We start from the raw sequence: 21034 nt of genomic DNA, 5'->3' as shown, positions 1-21034 counted from the left end.
CAAGTTATTAAAATTTACTAATACTACAATAAGTTAACTCAATTTATGCGCCGACACGAAATTTCTCGGTGCATTTTCGTTCAAAGCTCAGAGTCTGAGAGAGAAAGAAGTATATATATATATATTTATATTTTGTCTTACGCAGTTCCGGTGTGGCGGAGACGCGTTTACCATCAGCAGCCGTCGAGGGGCGGAACTATCTTGGCGGTCGGCTTCAGGGCTTCGCTGCCAGGACGGTACTGTACCGGTGATGCCAAGATGGCTGCAAGCAACTATTTCGGCTTCACACATGGTGCCGGTCCGCAATACAGGTAAATTCAGGTGATGTAGGTCGGTGTCAGCGTGTGTGTGGAGTCTCAAGGCATCAGCTGCCGGAGCATATCGGGCGGGGACACGGCGTCTGTCGGGTTTTACGCTGCGTCGCGGTGCAGAGAGCTGCTACTCGGCTGGCCTGACCCGATGGTTCGGGGAGCTAACAGCTAGCCTGGGTTCGTAGGCCGGCGCGTCCCGTCCCGCTGCTTGACATTAGGTGAACCCCCCGGTGCCGTCATGTTAGCTGGGAAAAGCTGCTGTAGGTGGCTCAAGACTTTTGCCAATCGTGATACTCTAACGCCACTGATAAGGTCGGTTACAGCAAGCGTCGGGCGGCTGGTTAACTAAACCGAGCTGGCTGCAGCTGTGACTGCTGAGATTTTTTTTTTTTTTTTTTTTTTTTTTTTTCTGGCGTTTTAGGATTAAGAGGGCTAACCCTGCTCGAGCTTTACTGAAGCTCTTGTGCCTCGAAACAGTGCGTTTTAGGAGTACAATATGTCGTAACGACATGCAGCTCCAAACTGGATGAAGACTTGTGTGTAGCAGAAGATTGGTCACCAGTAAAAACAGCAGCATGGACTGGAGTTTGTCTGAATCATCGATCCTTTACAGACAATCAGTTCATATGCGATGTAATTATCATCCTGCAGGGCAGTGACCTGTGAAGGTCCCCCCCGTGTTATCTGTTGTTCTGGTTGCCACTCCAAGCCGACAAACAGGAGTGGACTACTTTATGTGCACCATCGTATTCCTTTTCATAAATACCTACCTGCACATGTTTCTCTTCAACACTGAGTTTACTCACCAAAGACGTACCCAGATTCATAGATGTCAGTTCTGAAATTGTAATCCTTCTTCTTGATTGGACTGAAACGTCCTCAGCCTCAGACATGTCAATGCGATTGACTTGCAGAAAAGGTCTCTAAGTAATGGGGTCACCAAGGTGTCAGCAGTATGAATTCAATAAGTGTCATCTTTCCAATTAAAGTGCATATTGCAGGATAGTACATTTTTGTAAATATCTGTTGAATAACTGGTTATACTGTATTGGGGCTGCAACTAATAATTATTTTCATTTTCTATTAATCTGTCGGTTGTTTTATGTATTTATTAATTTAATTATTTGGTCTTTACAATCCCTTAAAAGCCCAAGGTGAACCTAAAATGTATTCTGTAGTGGAGGACTAAAGGGACCAGAATGTATTCACATTAATGAAATAGGAGAATGTTTGGCATTTTTTTCATCAAAAAGAGACTCGCAACACACTGGCGTGTATATAAACTTATCAGACTGGAATGGCTAATCCAGTAAATCAGTTTCCTACAAAATCAATGCACTCGATCACTGCAAAGCAAAAGTCCCATAAAGCAGCCTCTCTCTCACACACAAAGAGAAATGAAAGGAATGGCTGCAGTACTTTATAATATGACAAAGGAGTTATTTATATTATCTCAGAGTCACAGTATACAGTATATGATTAAAAAAAAAAAAAAAAAAAAAAAAAAAAAATTGTAGCAGGGATGGGTCAAAGTAGACTTGTAGGCCAGCAGCTGAGTACCACTAAACTTGTTGATTTGTTTTCCTATTTAGCTTTGGTGAAATATTTGGGATGGTGTCAGACCCTAATGCATGACGAGTAGCCGTCGTTAATGGACAATACACAGACTGGTCAACAATGGAGGAGCTTCTCTTTTACGACTCTGACACACATCCCTCTTCACATTTTATTGTGCAGCAGTGGAATCAGTATATTCTTTAGGCTCAAACAGTGTTATGATTAATTACACAGCATATGCACTCTTTTATGTCCTCAAGGCATCGTTTAATTTTAGCTTCTTCATGTCCATCCTGACTTCGAAGGTTTAATAAAGATGTTGATAGCATCAGTTCCTGATGTCGTTGGCAGTAACTGCTGTCTGAATCCCCGACACACTCATCTCGTGGAATTTTAGTTTTGGGTCCATTATAAATTAAAAGTGTTGCATTTAGTGCATATAAATAGTAGTTTTGGAGAAAGTTTTCTGTTGTAGTTTATGTGATTAGTTTGTTGGTGACTCATGAAATATTTGATTGACAGTTATTCACCTACCGTTTGGAGTAATTTTGAATCATTAATATGAAGTATTCCCTGTTTCAATCTGTGAAGATTTGCTTCTTGCCTTCGACTTCTGTGATAATAAATGGAATATATTTGGCCTTTGTACAGTTAATCAGACGAAACAAGACATTTGAAGAGTTTTTGAGCGTCTTGGAAGCCTGAATAGAATTTTTTTTTATTAAGGTCTGATATTTTATAGACAAAAACAATTAATCAAATAATTGCGAGAATAATCTGCAGACTAATCCTTAATGAAAACCATTTTTAGCAGCAGCCTTTTTCTCAATGATTTAAAACTGCTCAAGTGCAGACAAATGACTTTGTCACGAAAGATGGATTAAAAGTCATGAAATCATTATAGTGCCCCTCTCCATGCTTGTTTTTTGTGAGGTAAACTTGCGCTACTTGGCATCTGACCTCACCTCATTTCCCCCTTTTTCCTCTCCCTCAGTACCCAGCCACCTCCGGCCTACTCCCATCCCTCCACAGCCAGTTACAGCGTCCAGCAGGCTCCGGCTGTGGCCCATGCAGTGACTGCGTCCTACGCTCCGGCTCCAGTCCAGGCAGCCCGGCCTGTGGCTTCTGCCCCTTACCCTGCCTATCAGAGCCACCAGGCACCACCAGACTACACCTACAGGCAGCCAGATCCCCCGCAGCCCACCACCACCCCACAGACGTACCAGGTATACTCGGACACGGTCAGTCTCCTTTTGCTTCTCTTATGATTTCTGCTCTTCAGTTCGAGATTGCATGCTGAGTGTTATATAAATGCTGTTGTTTTTGGTGCATTTAGTGTGACTTTTTCTGGTGTTATTTGAGACACCAGGGCAGACAGTATTCATCAGGATTGTCTTGTAGAATTAACACAAAGTGGCTGTAATATGGCGTTATATCTGTGCATGTTGTTAAATTTTGCTGCAGTAATCTACCTTTAATCTACTTGAATTGAATGTCCTCTTTTAAACACCAGCAGGACAACTACAGCTACGGACGCCCTGCTGCTGTGACGGCCTACGACAATAAACAATACTACCAGACGAGTATAGCTTCGGCTCAGAGGACACCCACAGAGAACTACTACCAGACTGGTGAGTCTGTTTATTTTTCAGTGTTACAATCAGTGTTGAATGATAAATCAGAATATTAGTTTTGTCTTGACTTGGGTCTAAACGATGGATCAGCATGGCAAATATAATGGTTTGATTTTAGCTCATCATGAATGATTATGGGATATTTACAAATATATATTGTTTAAATAGTTTGTCCCCAAGAGGGCAGTTTATTTTTCACCTGTTTAACATCCCACTCAGGAAATGGATCTTTGGTCGTGTTTTCACTCATCAGGAGTTTGTTTCCTTCATAGGTGTAAAACACAGTATTGTGTGCTGCCGTGTCTGTTGCAGGACGCCTTGTTCTTCTGTTTCTGAAGACGGTTAACACCGGTTGTATGTTTAGGGTCATAGTCCTGCTGCTGAATGAATTTGGCACCAATCAGAGGCCTCCCTAATGATTCAAAGTTAAACATCTTAAATGTCTAAACATTGGGTAGACTGTATTTGGTGCTCGTTTGTTAGTGAAATTAGGATCCTACCCTGTCTGGGACAGGAAGTCCCAGAGGACGCAGTCTGTGTTTCACAGCATTTTTCCTCTCCTTGCTCTGGTGTCCTGCCTCTACTCCCCTCATCTCCTCCCTTACCCTTTACTACATCAGTAGGCGTGAAGAGCGCTTACAGCCCAGCCCCCTCCACTGTGTACAGCCAGCCTCCTCCTCCCCAGAGGCAAGTGACCGCCCTCAAACCTCTGGCCCCCTCCAGCTCTGTGTCCACCAGTTACAACATCTACCCAGTGTGCACCAGTGTCCAGCAGCCTCCAACACCCATTTCATCCTACACCCTTGGCTCCTCGTTCAGCTCCACCGTTTCAGCCCCCTCCTACTCTGGTGAGATAAAACCACACACAAGACTTAATTATCGCTAAAAAAAAGTTGCTCGATGTACATTGTAAACATAAATATATGCACTAATACAAATGTACTGTATGTGCATGAATAGCATGCTATATAATAATATACGCACGAATATTGAAATACAATAAGCTAAATAAATAAAATAAAGGGAGGTGCGGTAATCATGTTACAAATTAAAGCAATGCAAAAGCTGAAGGTGCATTTATGTAATAATATTAGAGTACTGTTAAATAGTCACAGCGTATGAACAGAAAGATGCATTGCTGTGTTACTGATTTACAAATTTCAAGCACATATGGAGCATGGTAATAGGGAGAATAGGAGGAAAATGCAAGGTTTTTTTTGTTTTTGTTTTTTTTAATGTCTGTTATTCAAAAAAGCTGCAGTGAAAACAGAGACATTTATTATAGTGTATTTACTTGTATCCAGTAGCTCATAACATTTCTTCTTTGTGGTCAGTGTCCTATATGTTCTGGTCAAAAAAATTGCCAATTAAAAAGTGCAGTTGAATTATTATTTTTTTTACTTCATCCTCTGTTAAAGCAGATTGGATGCTGTCCCTGGTGAAATCTGAAGTGCAGCTTATTGCGTGTATGACTGCTGACTGTTCATGTTTGACCCACATCCTGCCTGCGCTCTTTTCTTTTAGTATCTCTGTGTCATCAGTCTCTTCCTGCTTTTTCGCCCTCAGGCATCGGCTACTCTGGCTATGATTCAATCGGCTACACCTCTGCATCCACCCCCTCCTATTACCAGCCGGCCCAGCAGACTCTCACCCAACCCCAGCCTCCACCACAGCAGCCCCAGCAGCCCCAGCAGCCCCAGGCCCCCATCCAGCCACCACCCAAGCAGCTGACGAGCTCGTCCTGGAGCAACTCGGGCAGCAACATGGTGACGGCTCCAGCTGGCAACACCTACAAAAAGCCCACATTTCACCAGAACAAGCTGCAGAAGCCCAAAGGGCCTCCCAAGCAGCCGCAACTTCATTACTGCGACATTTGCAAGATCAGCTGTGCAGGCCCTCAGGTAGGAGCATATAACTGATAACAAGATGAAGCTACAAAATTTGTATTCATGCCTCAAATGGGTTGTGCATCGCAGAGTATGAAAACAAACACAATTTTAACAAACACAGCAGAATAGTAACATTAAATACAAGATCTGTATTATCTAATTGCATAGTTGTTTTGGAAGCGTCCTCTCACTGACTGGTTTGATTTACTGCACTAGACATACCGGGAGCACCTCGAGGGCCAGAAGCATAAGAAAAAGGAAGCAGCCCTTAAGTCTGGGGGGCAGACAGGGACCAGCAATGGGCCCAGAGGGGTCCAGACTCAGTTACGTTGTGAGTTATGTGATGTCTCTTGCACTGGAGTGGATGCCTATGCTGCCCACATCCGTGGAGCCAAACACCAGAAGGTAAGCACAGTTGTGATGCTTTTTTTTTTTTTTTTATTTTTTTTTTTTAATTATCTTCCTCTAGTCTTTGAATATTTATTTCAGAAAATGTGTGCTGCTGACATGTTTTCATTATTGGACCAGACTGTGGTTTACACATGTGATGTTCCATCTGCACTGCCAAGTCTTGGAACCAAACCTCCCAGAGGGATTTGGGATGGGATTAAGTATCAGTATCATTAAATGGTTGTATCTTCCTCTGTTTCTTTTTGTCAACCATTGAAAGGTGGTGAAACTTCACACCAAGCTCGGTAAACCTATACCTTCCACTGAACCCGTGGTGGTGAATTCTACTCTCGTTATCACAACCTCGACAGCTGGGAAACCTCCAGTGTGCTCGTCCACCACCGCCTCTGTCTCAACCACCTCCACTCCTGCTGTGACACCCAAACAGGTGGCTGTAAACACCACGGCTAAAACAACAGCGCCAGTCAAGAAACCAGCTCCTTCCAAAATAGCTGTCATTTGTAAGTTTGTTGATCTTGTTATACAGATAATTAGGGATGTTTTTTCCCCTCATATGACCCAGTTAATATTGAATATTTACTGATGCAGACTACCTCTCTAATGTTTACATCTGCAACACAGTGCGCACGTATCCTACTTTTGTACACCTACATTTATTTAAAGACAAGAGGTCATCATTTTGATAACTTTGTTTCCTGTTCTGTTTTAGATGATATTACCAAAAACGGGTGTTTTAATCTTAAAGAGCAGAGGCATTGAGGTTCAGATAGGGTGAAGTGGTCCCTCTTCATCCTCACTATGAACAAAATAAATTGAAATGCAATTTCAGACAATAACAGCACTTTATAAGCATGGTACACCTGCAGAATATTCTTAAAAGATTAAATGTGTCGTCTTTTTTTTTTTTTTTTCTTCAAACAAACAAGAGCTATAGCATTTACATTCTTTATAACACTGTACTTCTTTGTGTGGCTGCTTTTAATGGATTTACTTCAGCTTCAGCCTTTCACTTTACCAGCAAGTAATGTGTGAACTTAACATCACTGAGGATATATCCTATTACCTAGTTGTGTCAAAGCAAGGAAAAATGTATGTATCAATCTGAACCTTATCAGAAAATAACAACAATTAATTACAATTAATGTGACAAAATCCGTTTAAAGCTGGAATTGTTATTCTGTAATTGTAAGCACTTGCATGGCAAATCTAAAAGGACATTTGTTATCTTCTGAAACGTATTTGTCAGCCTTTGGAATCGAATCAGAGGTAGACTTTAGATTTTGTTTTGCAACAAATCGACAGATAGTGTTCCTAAAATGACCCTATTTAAAACGGTAACATCTGGCCTGCTTCACAGCCAATAAGCCATTCAACGCTCCAGCAGCAGCAGCAGCACCGATGGTGGTGGTGGCAGCCAAGGTGGAGGAGCCTGTGCAGCCGTTAGTCCAGAAGATGGAGCTGCAGAGTGAGGATGAGGACGGTGACAGAGCTGGAGGGCAGGGGGACATCCAGCCAGTGGGACATGATTACGTAGAGGAGGTAGGCTGGAAATACACACTGCATAATCACATCACCAACACTGCAGTGTACTGTTTCTGACTGTTGGTGTATTGTAGATATATCGATATTTATCATTTAGCAGTTTCATTATTATATACTTTGTCCTGCAGTTTCCATTGCTTACATGACTCAGAATACTGTCGCAGAGATGTTAGTGCAGGGTCATAAAATATGACTTTGGTTTTAAAATGTAAAATTACAATTTGTAAAGTACTCTTCTTACAGTACAGATCATAATTGTACTCATTAATATCTATTCCTATCCAAAAATACACTTTTGGTCAGCTTTCAGTTGTAATTATGTTTTCAGGACAACATATTTAAACATTAATGTAATTTTCACATTATAATCTGCATTAATCGAGATTCTTATTTGTGTGTCAGTGTGTGTGTTTACCTGAACTGTCTTTTTCAGGTTCGTAACGATGATGGAAAAGTGATTCGATTCCACTGTAAACTGTGCGAGTGCAGTTTCAACGACCCCAACGCTAAAGACATGCACCTGAAGGGAAGAAGGCACAGGCTGCAGTACAAAGTAAGAAAGTCAGAACATCGTGTGGTAGATTATGCTTAAATTTTGGTAGATTGGTGATTTCCAACAATTGCTAAGCCTGAATTATGTAATAGAGCTACAAGCAGGTACATCCTCAAAAGCTTTCTGGTAGATCTGATTACAGGAACTTTAAATGCACGGTTTCATTCACTGCACTATTTTCAAATAGTTTCTCAAAAGTTCCCCATCCACATTGAAACCCCATAATAATACAAAAACAGCGCAGTCTCCTCTTCTTCCTCCTCCTCTTCTGTTTAGAAAACCACAACATCAATATTTTAAAATCACTATTTTAAAGGATCATTATTAAAGTTTAGCATTTTACGATAATGTAGCACAGCTAACAGTGTTAACAATGTTATTTATATATTCCTCTGTTAGCCTTTGAATTTATACCCTTATCTGATCCCCCAAAATATATATATATATACAGTGGGTACGGAAAGTATTCAGACCCCTTTAAATTTTTCACTCTTTGTTTCATTGCAGCCATTTGCTAAAATCAAAAAAGTTCATTTTATTTCTCATTAATGTACACTCAGCACCCCATCTTGACAGAAAAAAACAGAAATGTAGAAATTTGTGCAAATTTATTAAAAAAGAAAAACTGAAATATCACATGGTCATAAGTATTCAGACCCTTTGCTCAGTATTGAGTAGAAGCACCCTTTTGAGCTAGTACAGCCATGAGTCTTCTTGGGAATGATGCAACAAGCTTTTCACACCTGGATTTGGGGATCCTCTGCCATTCTTCCTTGCAGATCCTCTCCAGTTCCGTCAGGTTGGATGGTGAACGTTGGTGGACAGCCATTTTCAGGTCTCTCCAGAGATGCTCAATTGGGTTTAGGTCATGGCTCTGGCTGGGCCAGTCAAGAATGGTCACAGAGTTGTTCCGAAGCCACTCCTTTGTTATTTTAGCTGTGTGCTTAGGGTCATTGTCTTGTTGGAAAGTGAACCTTCGGCCCAGTCTGAGGTCCAGAGCACTCTGGAAGAGGTTTTCTTCCAGGATATCTCTGTACTTGGCCGCATTCATCTTTCCTTCAGTTGCAACCAGTCGTCCTGTCCCTGCAGCTGAAAAACACCCCCATAGCATGATGCTGCCACCACCATGTTTCACTGTTGGGATTGTATTGGGCAGGTGATGAGCTTTGCCTGGTTTTCTCCACACATACCGCTTAGAATTAACGCCAAAAAGTTCAATCTTGGTCTCATCAGACCAGAGAATCTTATTTCTCATAGTCTGGGAGTCCTTCATGTGTTTTTTTGGCAAACTCTATGCGGGCTTTCATATGTCTTGCACTGAGGAGAGGCTTCCGTCGGGCCACTCTGCCATAGAGCCCCGACTGGTGGAGGGCTGCAGTGATAGTTGACTTTGTGGAACTTTCTCCCATCTCCCTACTGCATCTCTGGAGCTCAGCCACAGTGATCTTTGGGTTCTTCTTTACCTCTCTCACCAAGGCTCTTCTCCCACGATTGCTCAGTTTGGCTGAACGGCCAGGTCTAGGAAGAGTTCTGGTCGTCCCAAACTTCTTCCATTAAAGGATTATGGAGGCCACTGTGCTCTTAGGAACCTTGAGTGCTGCAGAAATTATTTTGTAACCTTGGCCAGATCTGTGCCTTGCCACAATTCTGTCTCTGAGCTCCTTGGACAGTTCCTTCGACCTCATGATTCTCATTTGCTCTGACATGCACTGTGAGCTGTAAGGTCTTATATAGACAGGTGTGTGCCTTTCCTAATCAAGTCCAATCAGTTTAATTAAACACAGCTGGACTCCAATGAAGGAGTAGAACCATCTCAAGGAGGATCAGAAGAAATGGACAGCATGTGAGTTAAATATGAGTGTCACAGCAAAGGCTCTGAATACTTATGACCATGTGATATTTCAGTTTTTCTTTTTTAATAAATTTGCACAAATTTCTACATTTCTGTTTTTTTCTGTCAACATGGGGTGCTGAGTGTACATTAATGAGAAATAAAATGAACTTTTTTGATTTTAGCAAATGGCTGCAATGAAACAAAGAGTGAAAAATTTAAAGGGGTCTGAATACTTTCTGTACCCACTGTGTGTATATATATATATATATATATATATATATATATATATATATATGTATATATATATATATATATATAAAATTCAATTCAAAAACGTGCGACAACCAGTCGACTCTTGGCTTAGTTTTAGTCAACTCTGAGTATCTTTAGTTGGGGGCAGCCTTACTCTTACAGAATCAAACGTGCACCGAGTCTCATTAGATTTGCGTAAGATTCCCCTCACATCCGTCCTGTCCTCTTCTCTCTCTCTGCAGAAGAAAGTGAACCCAGAGCTTCCTGTGGAGATCAAGCCCAGTAACCGGGCCAGGAAGCTGCAGGAGAGCAAGCTGAAGAAGCAGAAGCAGAAGGCGGTGCTGAAGAGACAGAGAGACGACGAACAGCGCTGGCACATGGAGATGAGGTCGGATTCAGCTCTTAGTCACAGACCTAAACTTGTTCCCACTTCGATGTCAAGTTTGCAGGTTTCCTTTGGTGGTAGAGAACAGGCTAAAAATGAAAAGATGAGGACGATGCATTCATACAGATGATATCAGTAAAGCAGAGGTGCTGTCGTTGATCAGCTGACTGACAGACTCACATGTACGCATGGAAAAATTACAACTGGGTGCTTTATTTTTTTAGACTCGTCCCTTTGTCTCGACTCTTTCTGACCCTGTTCACTCATAAGGTCTTTCATGTTTGCACAATAAAATCCTATCAATCCCAACAACCACGGAAAAGTTACAATCACATAAATGTGATAATTTTATCATAACATCTGTACAGCGATATCACTTCAGTAAGTGTCTCATATGCAGATTCCCTTTTAGTAACACAGTGATTTTAACACAGAATGATCAAGATTAGATCAGAATACATGTGGTAAAGTGTTTTTTTTATGGACTATGGTATACTTTTAATGGCAGCAATAACATCCCCCTGTTGGAATAAGTGACTTTTAATGAATTCCATTAAAATCCTCCCCCTCTGCTGCAGGCGATATGAGGAGGACATGTACTGGAGGAGGATGGAGGAGGAGCAGATGTACTGGGGGGAGCAGAGACGCAGGATGGCTCCTCCACCTCTGATGAGCCGCCCTGGTATGCCAGTGCCCCCTCTACTGGTGAGCATCACAAATGCCATTTTTAGTGTTATGTGTACATTACTTAAAAAATGAAAATCTAACTTTCAGTGGCATTTAATTTCAACTGTGATCAACTTATTCCCTTTTCTCTGTTAAGACTTGTGTACGTCGGCCGGACTCGCCTGATGACCGTCACATCATGGCCAAACACTCCACCATTTACCCAGTGGAAGAGGAGCTCCAGGCTGTTCAGAGGATTGTCTCCCACTCTGAGAGAGCCTTAAAACTGGTGTCAGACTCCCTGCTGGAGGAGGAGACACCACCTGCTGCCGCAGCAGCTGCTGCCGCCGCCGCCGCCACTGCTGCTGCTGCTGCCGCCGCCACCGCCGCCGCTGATACTGATACTGCTACTGAAGGAGGAGAGGAAAAAAGGTAAAAAGCGATGTTTGGAAGATAGTTCATATCTTTATCTGTTGGTTAAAAACAAGGATGTCTGTGACTCCTGTGATGTCAGTGTAGGTTTGTGGATGTGGATCTTTTCATATTATTTATATATTATATATTCATAGTATTTGTACAGCTTTACAAGTCCTAAATGTGGAGCTACAGATATGATGGCAGGAAAAAACAGAAGTGATACATTAGTAAAATATGACCGTCTCCATTTAACATCCGAACAAAAGTCCTCAGGGGTTCTGTTTGAAGCTTTCACCTTTAGGCTGCATAAAATGTAAAAATGTCCATAAAAACAGCCTTTGTTAGTCTTTGTCTTAACTTGTTTTAATCCCTGATAGTACTGAGAACTCAGCCCGGCTGCTGAAGGGTGTGATGAGGGTGGGCATCCTGGCTAAAGGCCTGCTGCTTCGTGGGGACAGGAACGTGGAGCTCATCCTGCTGACTGCTAAGAAACCCACCGTCTCGTTACTGAAGAACATCGCCAAGCAGCTGCCGAAAGAGCTGGTGGTAAGCAAACCTCACAAACAAACTGTCAAACTAGGAACGATTTGGACTCTTCATGCTGTGTGTGAAGTTGTGAGGAGGGAGGGACTGTGTTAAACTGGGAATTTACAGCTCTCGCTTTTAAAGCTTTATTTTAGATCTGACTATTTCTTCTTTCACTTTTTCTGTTGAATCAGAAAGAAGAACTGAAATCTAAACTTCTTTCCCCTGGATTTATGTAAATATTATCCTGTCAGGTTCAGTGGATATTTAAAAAGAAGAACACATTTTTTGTCAGTTCCTGCCTTCTGACTTGTGTCATAAGACCTGGATACTGATGGACTGGAAGATTTTACAGTTGTGTAACAGAGTGGGAACCAGAAGTTTTCAGCCTTAATGCTTTTGTTGTAGAAGTTTTTGAAACCACAGTATATAACCAGAAAAATTCCACTGCAGAGATATAAATTTCCTGATTGGGTTTACCTCTATCTATAACTAGAGCAGTTCATTTATCATTCGTGAACATGTACAAATGTCCCCCACATCCAGAAATGAGAGTCCTCGACACTAATAAGTCAAATCATGGGCGTCTTCAATTTTAAAATTTAAAACCTGAGTTTCTCTCTTTACAGTTCAGTTTTCTATGGATATCCAGTTCAATGTTTGCTGATATCAACATCCCTAAGACACAGTAAAGCTACTTTTACCCCCCCCCCCCCCCCCCCCCCCCCCCCCCCCCCCCACTCGGTCTATTTTTCCTTTATTGCTCTTAAAAGACATGGGAGTAACGTCTTGGGAATACTTTCTGTATTCTAGCTGTGGGAGAGACTTTTCCAAGTTCACAAGTGACTAACTGCACCTAGGCTGAAGAGAAAAACCCTCATACATTTTTAAATTGCTTTCAGTGTAAGACCAGAACAAGACCGGGGGTACAAGGTGATGTGATGTGTTGTGATTCCTCACTCTTTTCTCCTTCCTGCTTTAGCCGTCATGAGTGTTTCATTAAAGGTGCTTTTCACTGATCTTTAGATTTACTGCCTGGTTATGACACCTGAATCCTACAGAGTGAGTTGGGTTGTTAACTGCCCCGTTGCTTTTCTAAATATTACTTAAAGACATTATTATTGAGATTTTTTTTTTAATGTCTCTGACCTCATTTACACAAGGGAAATAAATCCCAGTTTACTTAAGGGAAAATACAAAAATCCAAGTTAAGAATTAAACACAAAGCAGTGTTGCCCTGTAACGTTGCCAAACAAGGCCACCCTTTGCCCCTACACCCCTCCTCCTCTGTAGTGAGTAATGCCAAGTGTCCTTTTAACCGGCAGACATTTTCTGAAGATCAGTATGAGGTGCAGGCTCACCCCGAGGAGGCGAACATCGTGATATTTTCAAGCAAGGAACCCAAAATGCAGGTGACCATTTCTCTCACCTCGCCGCTGATGAGGGAGGACCCTGCTGCTGAGAAGGACAAGCAGGCAGGAGGAAAAGCGGCTGAGAAAGGTTAGAGAAGCCAAAGCTTTCAGTACCAGACGACCAAATGTTAGCCATGTGTGTAATACACTTAGATATTTTATATATATATACCCCTTGCTCCACCTTTCCGCCCATTAGCAGCCTAACTTTTAGGCTGAAAAATGACATGAAATCTCAGGTGGGACTTTAAGTAAGCCCACATTCAAGATTTCTTTTCTTTAACCCCTATAATAAGATTTAAATCACATATTCATTTGTCCCACTCTTTTCATTTCCCCATTTTTTGCAGCTACACTAGTCCCCAATTTCTTTATTTCTTTTCCACAACATGGGAATCAAAAGCCGGGCTCTCCGACCTTTCTGTGCCACTAGGGTGTGTGTTTATTTTATGAACACATGCTCAGATCAAACCTTCGGGAATGTCCAGTAATAGATGATCACTGTTCAGATAATGCCCAGGGATGAAAATGCTCCAAATGGTGACACTATTTTAAAAAAAATAAAAAAAATAGTATCCTCATTTAAAGTCACAGGAAAAGTTTTGCTTGTTGCACTTTGGTGACGATGACTTTGAGGGAATTTTGAGGTCCAGCGACTTCCCATTCCCTCGTCTCTCTTCCCTGCGTCATGATGTGGCATTATCAATGATAGGGTGTTGAAGTGTCATTTTATCGCCTCACAATGATCAGTATTTAACTTTATTAAGGTGACATTAGTGACTCTATTGTCATTACTTCCCTGATTCAAAAGTGATGGTAACTTTCCAGGATCAGATCCAGACACTCCTGCGCCTGCTGCGATAATTGTCAGCATTTTAATGTGTTTCTTCCCATTTGGAAAACATGATAGAAATGTTTTCTGTGGCTGTCGTCTTTTTATTTTTTCAAATTTTGTTTGGGTTTGTTGATCAGTGCCCCCGATTCTGTATCAGCAGACCTAGGCAAGTCAGAAGCTCGTGAAGACCACACTGGTACACATACCATGAAGAAGAGAACAATTAAAGTAACGAGTGTGCCCATGTTTATTAAGCCTTTTCAGAGTAGAAATACCCCATCAGAGGGACTGAACTGCTGCTAAATCTAATGCTGCTTTTCCGCCCGGCTCAACTTGACTCGACTACAGTCATGATTTTAGTTTTCCAAGGAGCAAAAGTTGTGGACAGTACCTGGTACTTTTTTCGATATCCCCTCCGTTGAGGTTCTGAGAGAGCTCAGCCGATACTAAAAGGTGATGTGAAAACACTGCGCACCACTGACTGATCAGAGAAAATCACCCTGTCATCATTGTGACATGGGACATCCTGAACAAACTCACCCTTGTGAAATGGCAAAGTTACCATGGCAGCTGTAATTTTTTTTTAATTCATTGGACTGCTCGGTTTAATGGTAACCAGCAAAGTTACAATCAATTAAGACGGAGCCAACGTTTCTCTGTTTGTTTGCTAACGAAAGGATCCAACAAGTGTGTTGTCGTGTTGAAGATTACGTCACGGTAGTTACATGCAGTGTCGCTGTGATGAGCAGCTACGCGGAGGGGCTATTATTTGCAGAAGTAAAAAAAAAAATCGAGAAAAGTACCTGGTACAAAAAGCGATTTGAGCTGAGCTGTACCATTCGATGAAAACGCAGTTAAAACTCCGAGAGGTTTGATAAATATGGGTCTTTGATTCCGAGTGGTATGGTAGTGTAGACTTCAAAAAAGTGGCTTTGTTTTCCTTATGTATTGCCCCTGTAAGAAAGCTAATCTGCTCTGTTGTTGCTACAGTTCTAGTGATTATGGAACTGTGGAAAGCCCCACGACTGAGCTTGTGAAATATTACTTCATCACAGTCATCAGTAACCACATTGAATGTTCTCGAAACCTATCATTTATCATTTTTGTGTGACTGGTCTTAAAAATGTGTCCTCAGACTCTAACCACAAAATGTATTTGACAATTTTATAAACCTCTAAATCCAACACAGACACAAGCATATTTTGTAAAAAACATGTCTTTGTAATCTTCCATTTTAGGACCACTAATTAAGATCTGACTTCACTTTAATTGATGTGCTTGTTGATGTTGATATTCTCCTAAAATACTGAGGCATTAAGGGAAATCAGGATCCTTGCTCTGTCTCCTCTATCTGCTTAAGAAGTTTCCTTTTAGACGTAATTACAGCGGAGTAATTAAAACCATGCAACTCAGAGCCAGTTTAAAGCATTTGGTGGAGAAAGAATCTTCTTAAAACACAAAGTCGATCAGTTGATTCTCCAAAAGGATGAAATCCTTGTTTCAGCTTTTAAATGTTCAAAAGTTATGACTAAATACATTTCTGGTCAGTTTGTGTCCGTCGGCTGCTTGTGCAAAGTCAAATGCAAAAAAAGAGGAAATCCAAAAATGAAGTTTGAGTTGAAAGAAAATTCCAAAGGTTTTGTGGCGAGTTTTAATGTGAATAGCTGAAAATAATTATTAATCGTAATATTATTAATTAAGAATTTAAATCATTACAAATTTACCACATGAAGATCTTGATAGCGTGTTAGCAGTGGTGTGACAACCCACTTATTTATGAAAATAAAATGGTGGAAAATTTTTCACAAATAGGACTCAATGACCAGATCCAGAACTGATCACTACAGTGAGACAGAAATACGCATAATGAGAAGAAAACAGGGCTTCAGTTTATTCATGGCATATAACCAAATCTTTTTTTATGCACCTTTCTAACGGCAGACATTTTGACTGGTCATTGTCGGAAAAACAGAGGTGTAAGTAATGACATTAACTATGTTTAAGACATTTTACGTGTTGAAGTTGTGACAGTGAGGCAGCACGCTCAGCACCTAAATGTAATGTAAACATTATTCATTTTATTAGTTACATCTGTGTTTGACGAGTCAAAATGTCTCATAAAAGAAAGTGGCACTTAGACCATGATGGTAGGAAGTATGGAAGGAAACTGGATTCGTCGTCTTTAAACTAAAAATTAAAACACATCCACTCTTCTCTCTGAATGCCTCAGATTTCTTCTTCTTTTTTTTTTTTTACATGCACCTGTAACCCTCTACCGTAAAGGACACATTGATGCTACTTTCTACTTTTTTATTATTGTTATTTTCTGACTCAGAAAATAGTTGTAAAACAGAAAACCTTATTTGATGCTTGCCTTGTTCTTTCATATCTTTCCCTCATTAATTTTCTCACCGAACGAATTTAAATCGGAGTATCTTAAAAATTGAGGGAAATGTCTTGTCACGAGAGGTACACATGAATTTCCAGTGAATAATCTCATCTCTGATCAGCGACTGAACATCAACAGATAACAACACTAACTACGTATTACAGTCGTCATGTGTTCCAGTAGTTTGAAAAGTCACGAGTCAGTACATTTTATCTCTATCAGATGTGGCTGAGAAAGACCCTCCTGATCTTCTGAATAAGAAGAAATGTCTGGAATACCTGGCTGCTCTCCGACACGCCAAATGGTTTCAGGTAAATGCACCACAGCTAGCCTAAACCTTTCTGGCAAACATGAACTGTGCCACCAGTTACATGAGCGTGACTTTGTGACATCACAAACTAACAGAAGTCCAAATGGCACATTTGCTGAATACAGACTGTATGCACGTCTCCATGGACTCAGGGTTTTGACACGTTCACAGTCTTCGTACAGCAGCTAGACCTAATTTATAATAATAATAAAAAAAAAAATGGGAATCTGATTTTATACAATATGGGACCTTTAATTGCACCTGTGCTTTCCTTTTGAGAAATATTAAAATCTCTGCTGTGAATAAATACATTGGCATTTTGATAAAAATGCTGCTAATTGGATTTTTTATTTGAGCGGTAGTGATTGTTTTTAGGAAGAGCAGGATTTTGCCAGCTCAGTGGCTCCACAGAAGAAAAAACACCTGGTTCACCAGTGTGACGTTCAACATTATTCCTGCTCCCTTATTTCTTATCGAACTTATTGTTGTTCTCATGTTTTTGTTGTTATGCCGAATCATCAGTAATATGTGTGGTCTGCTCATTCAGCATCTCGTTATAAACGGGAATCTTTACCATAATGACAAAATGTATTTTGCTGAAGAAGTCCCCATTAGTATGGCCGCTCTGGCTGTTGAAACAAAATAATACAATAAATATTTTCAGAATTTAAGATCTCTCCACAAAACAGATTTGTAATTCCATGTGGGCTAACATACGATATGTGTGCTTGTCACAGTGATGTTGTCAGAAGTGCAGAATATCAAGAGGAAATTCCCAAGTATTGTTGTATAATGTGGCCTTGTTTTTGTAATTCCTGAAGGCTCGAGCGAACGGGCTGCAGTCCTGTGTGATCATCATTCGGGTGCTGAGAGATTTATGTCAGCGAGTTCCCACCTGGGGGAAGATGCCCTGCTGGGTAAGTGACTGCATATGTCTGGTATGCTTTGACTTATAATATATATTTTGTTTTAATTGCATCATCTTTTTGCCCTGTACGTCTGTCTCTACTTGGACCGTGAGAGGACATTATAAAAAGTGTCTTGGCAAACATTTGTAACTCAGTGCTGCATCAGCATCTTGTGTGGGGTGATAGTTTAAGCACACCAAATGTCCTAAGCAGCTATTTTTATGAAGAGTCAAGTCACAGAGAGGTAGAGGATAAATAAAACTACAGTCTTGGGGGTGTTCTTCCATTTCAATGTGTGTTTCCTTCCGTGCGTCTCTCCCTGCAGGCGATGGAGCTGCTGGTGGAGAAGGTGATCAGCAGTGCCACAGGACCGCTCACCCCAGGGGAGGCCATGCGCAGAGTCCTGGAGTGCATCTCCACCGGCATCCTGCTGCCAGGTCTCACAAACATGTCGATGAAATAAGGAATAAGTAGATTATTTAACAGGAGCAGAAGGTCTTTCGAGTTGATGAATGCCTCATGCACATGGAGAGCTTTTTTTTTTTTTTGCTTTTTTTTTTTGCTTTTTTTTTTTTTTAAAACCTAAAAAGGAAATGTGGTTGTCTCAAGGATATTTTTGAACTACCGTGTCTCCCTTTGGGATTCTTCACTATAACCTTTTGTCCAAGAAGATTTACTATATCCTGCCTCTGATTTCGTTACTTCTTGCATCACCACATTAGTTCTTCTAACCTGTTTCGTCCTCTTTATTCACAGACGGACCAGGTTTGATGGACCCCTGTGAGAAGGAGCCAACAGACGCTTTGGAAAGCATAATGCTTCAAGCTAGAGAGGACATAACTGCTAGCGCTCAGGTACTCGTACACAGCATATATTCTACATCTGAATGTGAGAAACTGTTGCTCATCATTCTTTCAGGCAGCCTGGATTTGGGAAAGCTGCAGTTGGAGAACATCTCTCTTGTTAGTTAAGAGCGTTCATAACCAGGCAACATGGCAGCCTCCTGAAAATCTGCTCTATTTCTGATGTCAGCATACAGAAAAGTCTATGTACAGAAACACAAGGATGAAAAGGAGCTGAAGAGGTCAATATTATTTCTCCACATTTTAATGTGCTGTTGTTTTTAATATTTGACACGGCTAGAAAACGAGCTCGGCCTTTTCAAGTGACGTCAAGCCTACTCTAAGCTCTCAAAAACCTCCCACCCTACTAGAATGATATTCCCACCTCAACATGTGTATTCTCCCAGTCGGAAGTCAGAACCTTCCCTTTTCCCAGTTCAATAACACTTTGTTACGCTTCTACAAACTCTTGAATCTCTTGTGTTTCTTCTCTGCGTGCAGCATGCGCTGCGGCTGCTCGCTTTCCGTCAGATCCACAAGGTGCTAGGCATGGAGTCCCTGCCGGCGTCCAAGGCTAGTGCTCGCAACCGCAAACGCAGACGGGACGTCAGCGACACGGCTGAAGACGAGGGGGAAGGCAAAAAGGACAAGAAGGAAGAAGCGGCGAGCGCTTGACCTCTGCCCCCGGAGTGGAGGCGTTTGCTAGTTTAGAGACTGGTAGAATGTCACAACTTTAAACTTTTCTTATCTTGGAAACAATCTTAACACGCAGCTATACACATGAATATAACTTTGACTCTACATGTTACATGTCTACCCTTGAATTGTGAGGAATAACGCGTCAGAGGAGGTTAGGGACTGAAGTTTCAGGATCTGTACTGCGATTCCTTCTCCTGTATAGTGATCTCATGCAGACATAGTGTATTTTAAAGTGTGCAGAGTAAATCAGCTCAGTGAAGTATTGATTCCATCATTCCATTTCAGTCTAACAGCACACTAACTACTGACCATGCCTCCCTTGAGTATTCTCAAGAACTGAACTACCACTTCCATCTGCAGTTGTGAAGTTTTCGGAGCTGTTAAAGCCTCCGGTAAAGTTTAAACATCAGCACCTTAAGCTTTATTTTCATCTTTGCTCTTTGAAGAAAAGGCTGACCTGTGCTGCTCTCCAGGCCGGTTCAGTTTAAACATCCGGCTCTTGAGGCAGGACTCGCTGAACTGACGTCGGTGCATGACGTGTGCTGCTGAAATGTTTGAAAAAAAAAACCAAGATAGGAGCCTTGAAACTGGGCGAGATAAGAGAAGACTGACTGTTTAGGAGCCACATACATACACTACTGTGACGTTTATTGTGCCTATTGACACATTAGAAATACTAAGATAGTGTGATGCTGTTGAGCAAACCATGGTGAACTTTTCATGCTGATTTTTCTCCCTCTAAAAGCTGTTTGTTTGATAAATTTCAAAAGCTGGAGGGAGAGTAAACTAACGAATTTTGAATTCCAACCAAAGGCCCTTCATCACATCTTCAAAACTAAAATAACATCAATGTTCTGAAACCTACAGAAACTCTGGTTTGTGCAACATCATCCCCACCAGCTTTTCTGTGGAAGTCACACTGGAGAGTGAATCGTGTTTCTGAAGAGACTTATATTGCACAGTAGCATGTTGAGGGAATGAAGCACTTAAGAAATGACAATGTATGCAGCCATAACTTTATCATTTAAAAAGAATATGCCTAGTAATCTTTTTTCTTCCAGAGTATGGTTAGCAGAAGAGAGAAGCTTTAGTGAGAAAAATGAGATTGAATATCTACTGTAATGATCAAATGGTTCTAGTCTGACTTTCCTCCATGTGCCTGCATCATGTTGTGTTACAGAAAACTGAGGAAAAGGGGTACATGTGAGTTGTTTTTGTCTGATAAGTATTGTAATGATCTGATTTGACAGCAGTGGAGGACAGGGAAGGAACAGCTGCACAACTCTGGCTTATAAACGGACGAGAATTATTGTGCATTTTTTTAGTTTGATATTAATTTACCAAGAGCATCATATATTGCTTGTTTTTATTTCTGAAGGATGTTGCAGTCTTTTTTGTGTTGTTTAAACGGGAAGTGTGAACGTTGCTGTCCTATTATTTGAATGTCTTTGTAGTGTTGCCTAAAATTAAAGGGGGAGATATTAAAACACTTTTAAGCCACTTTTGCCTCCAGGATTTGTTCTGTCGCAACAACGTGTGACACTGCGTTGGGAGGGAAATGAGCAATGAATAAATGCCAGGAGAGGTGCCAGTCACCGCAGCGTCACTTCTCGCGTCGCCTCATTCATTCTAAAGAACACTTTGAAGAATAATTTTGAGGAAG

The 21034-nt window shown here is 41.2% G+C and overlaps 1 protein-coding gene across 6 annotated transcripts; it reads left to right on the top strand.

The window, feature by feature from the left end:
* Positions 1-175: 175 nt before the first annotated feature.
* Positions 176-20871, top strand: zfr2 (zinc finger RNA binding protein 2). Of its 6 annotated transcripts, none has more exons than XM_069150497.1 (19): positions 176-311; positions 2863-3094; positions 3385-3499; positions 4123-4350; positions 5069-5403; positions 5608-5796; positions 6062-6302; positions 7160-7341; positions 7778-7897; positions 10226-10371; positions 10947-11073; positions 11192-11466; positions 11829-11997; positions 13302-13476; positions 16835-16923; positions 17744-17839; positions 18156-18267; positions 18587-18684; positions 19174-20871. In XM_069150497.1, exons 1-19 carry the CDS (start codon positions 259-261, stop codon positions 19345-19347), a joined length of 3156 nt encoding a protein of 1051 aa, XP_069006598.1. In that variant the 5' UTR covers positions 176-258; the 3' UTR covers positions 19348-20871. The 6 variants fall into 6 exon arrangements, with proteins under 6 accessions (XP_069006598.1, XP_069006597.1, XP_069006596.1 ...); XM_069150496.1 differs by having other exon boundaries at positions 3382-3499; XM_069150495.1 differs by having other exon boundaries at positions 2863-3109; positions 4126-4350.
* The last annotated feature ends 163 nt before the right edge of the window (positions 20872-21034 follow it).

Source organism: Embiotoca jacksoni, unplaced genomic scaffold, assembly GCF_022577435.1.
Source record: "Embiotoca jacksoni isolate LCO1_2020_lvr unplaced genomic scaffold, fEmbJac1.0.p SCAF_16, whole genome shotgun sequence".
Taxonomy (NCBI): domain Eukaryota; kingdom Metazoa; phylum Chordata; class Actinopteri; family Embiotocidae; genus Embiotoca; species Embiotoca jacksoni.
The sequence above is the reverse complement of the archived record's forward strand: the minus strand, read 5'-3'. Positions and strand labels throughout refer to the sequence as shown.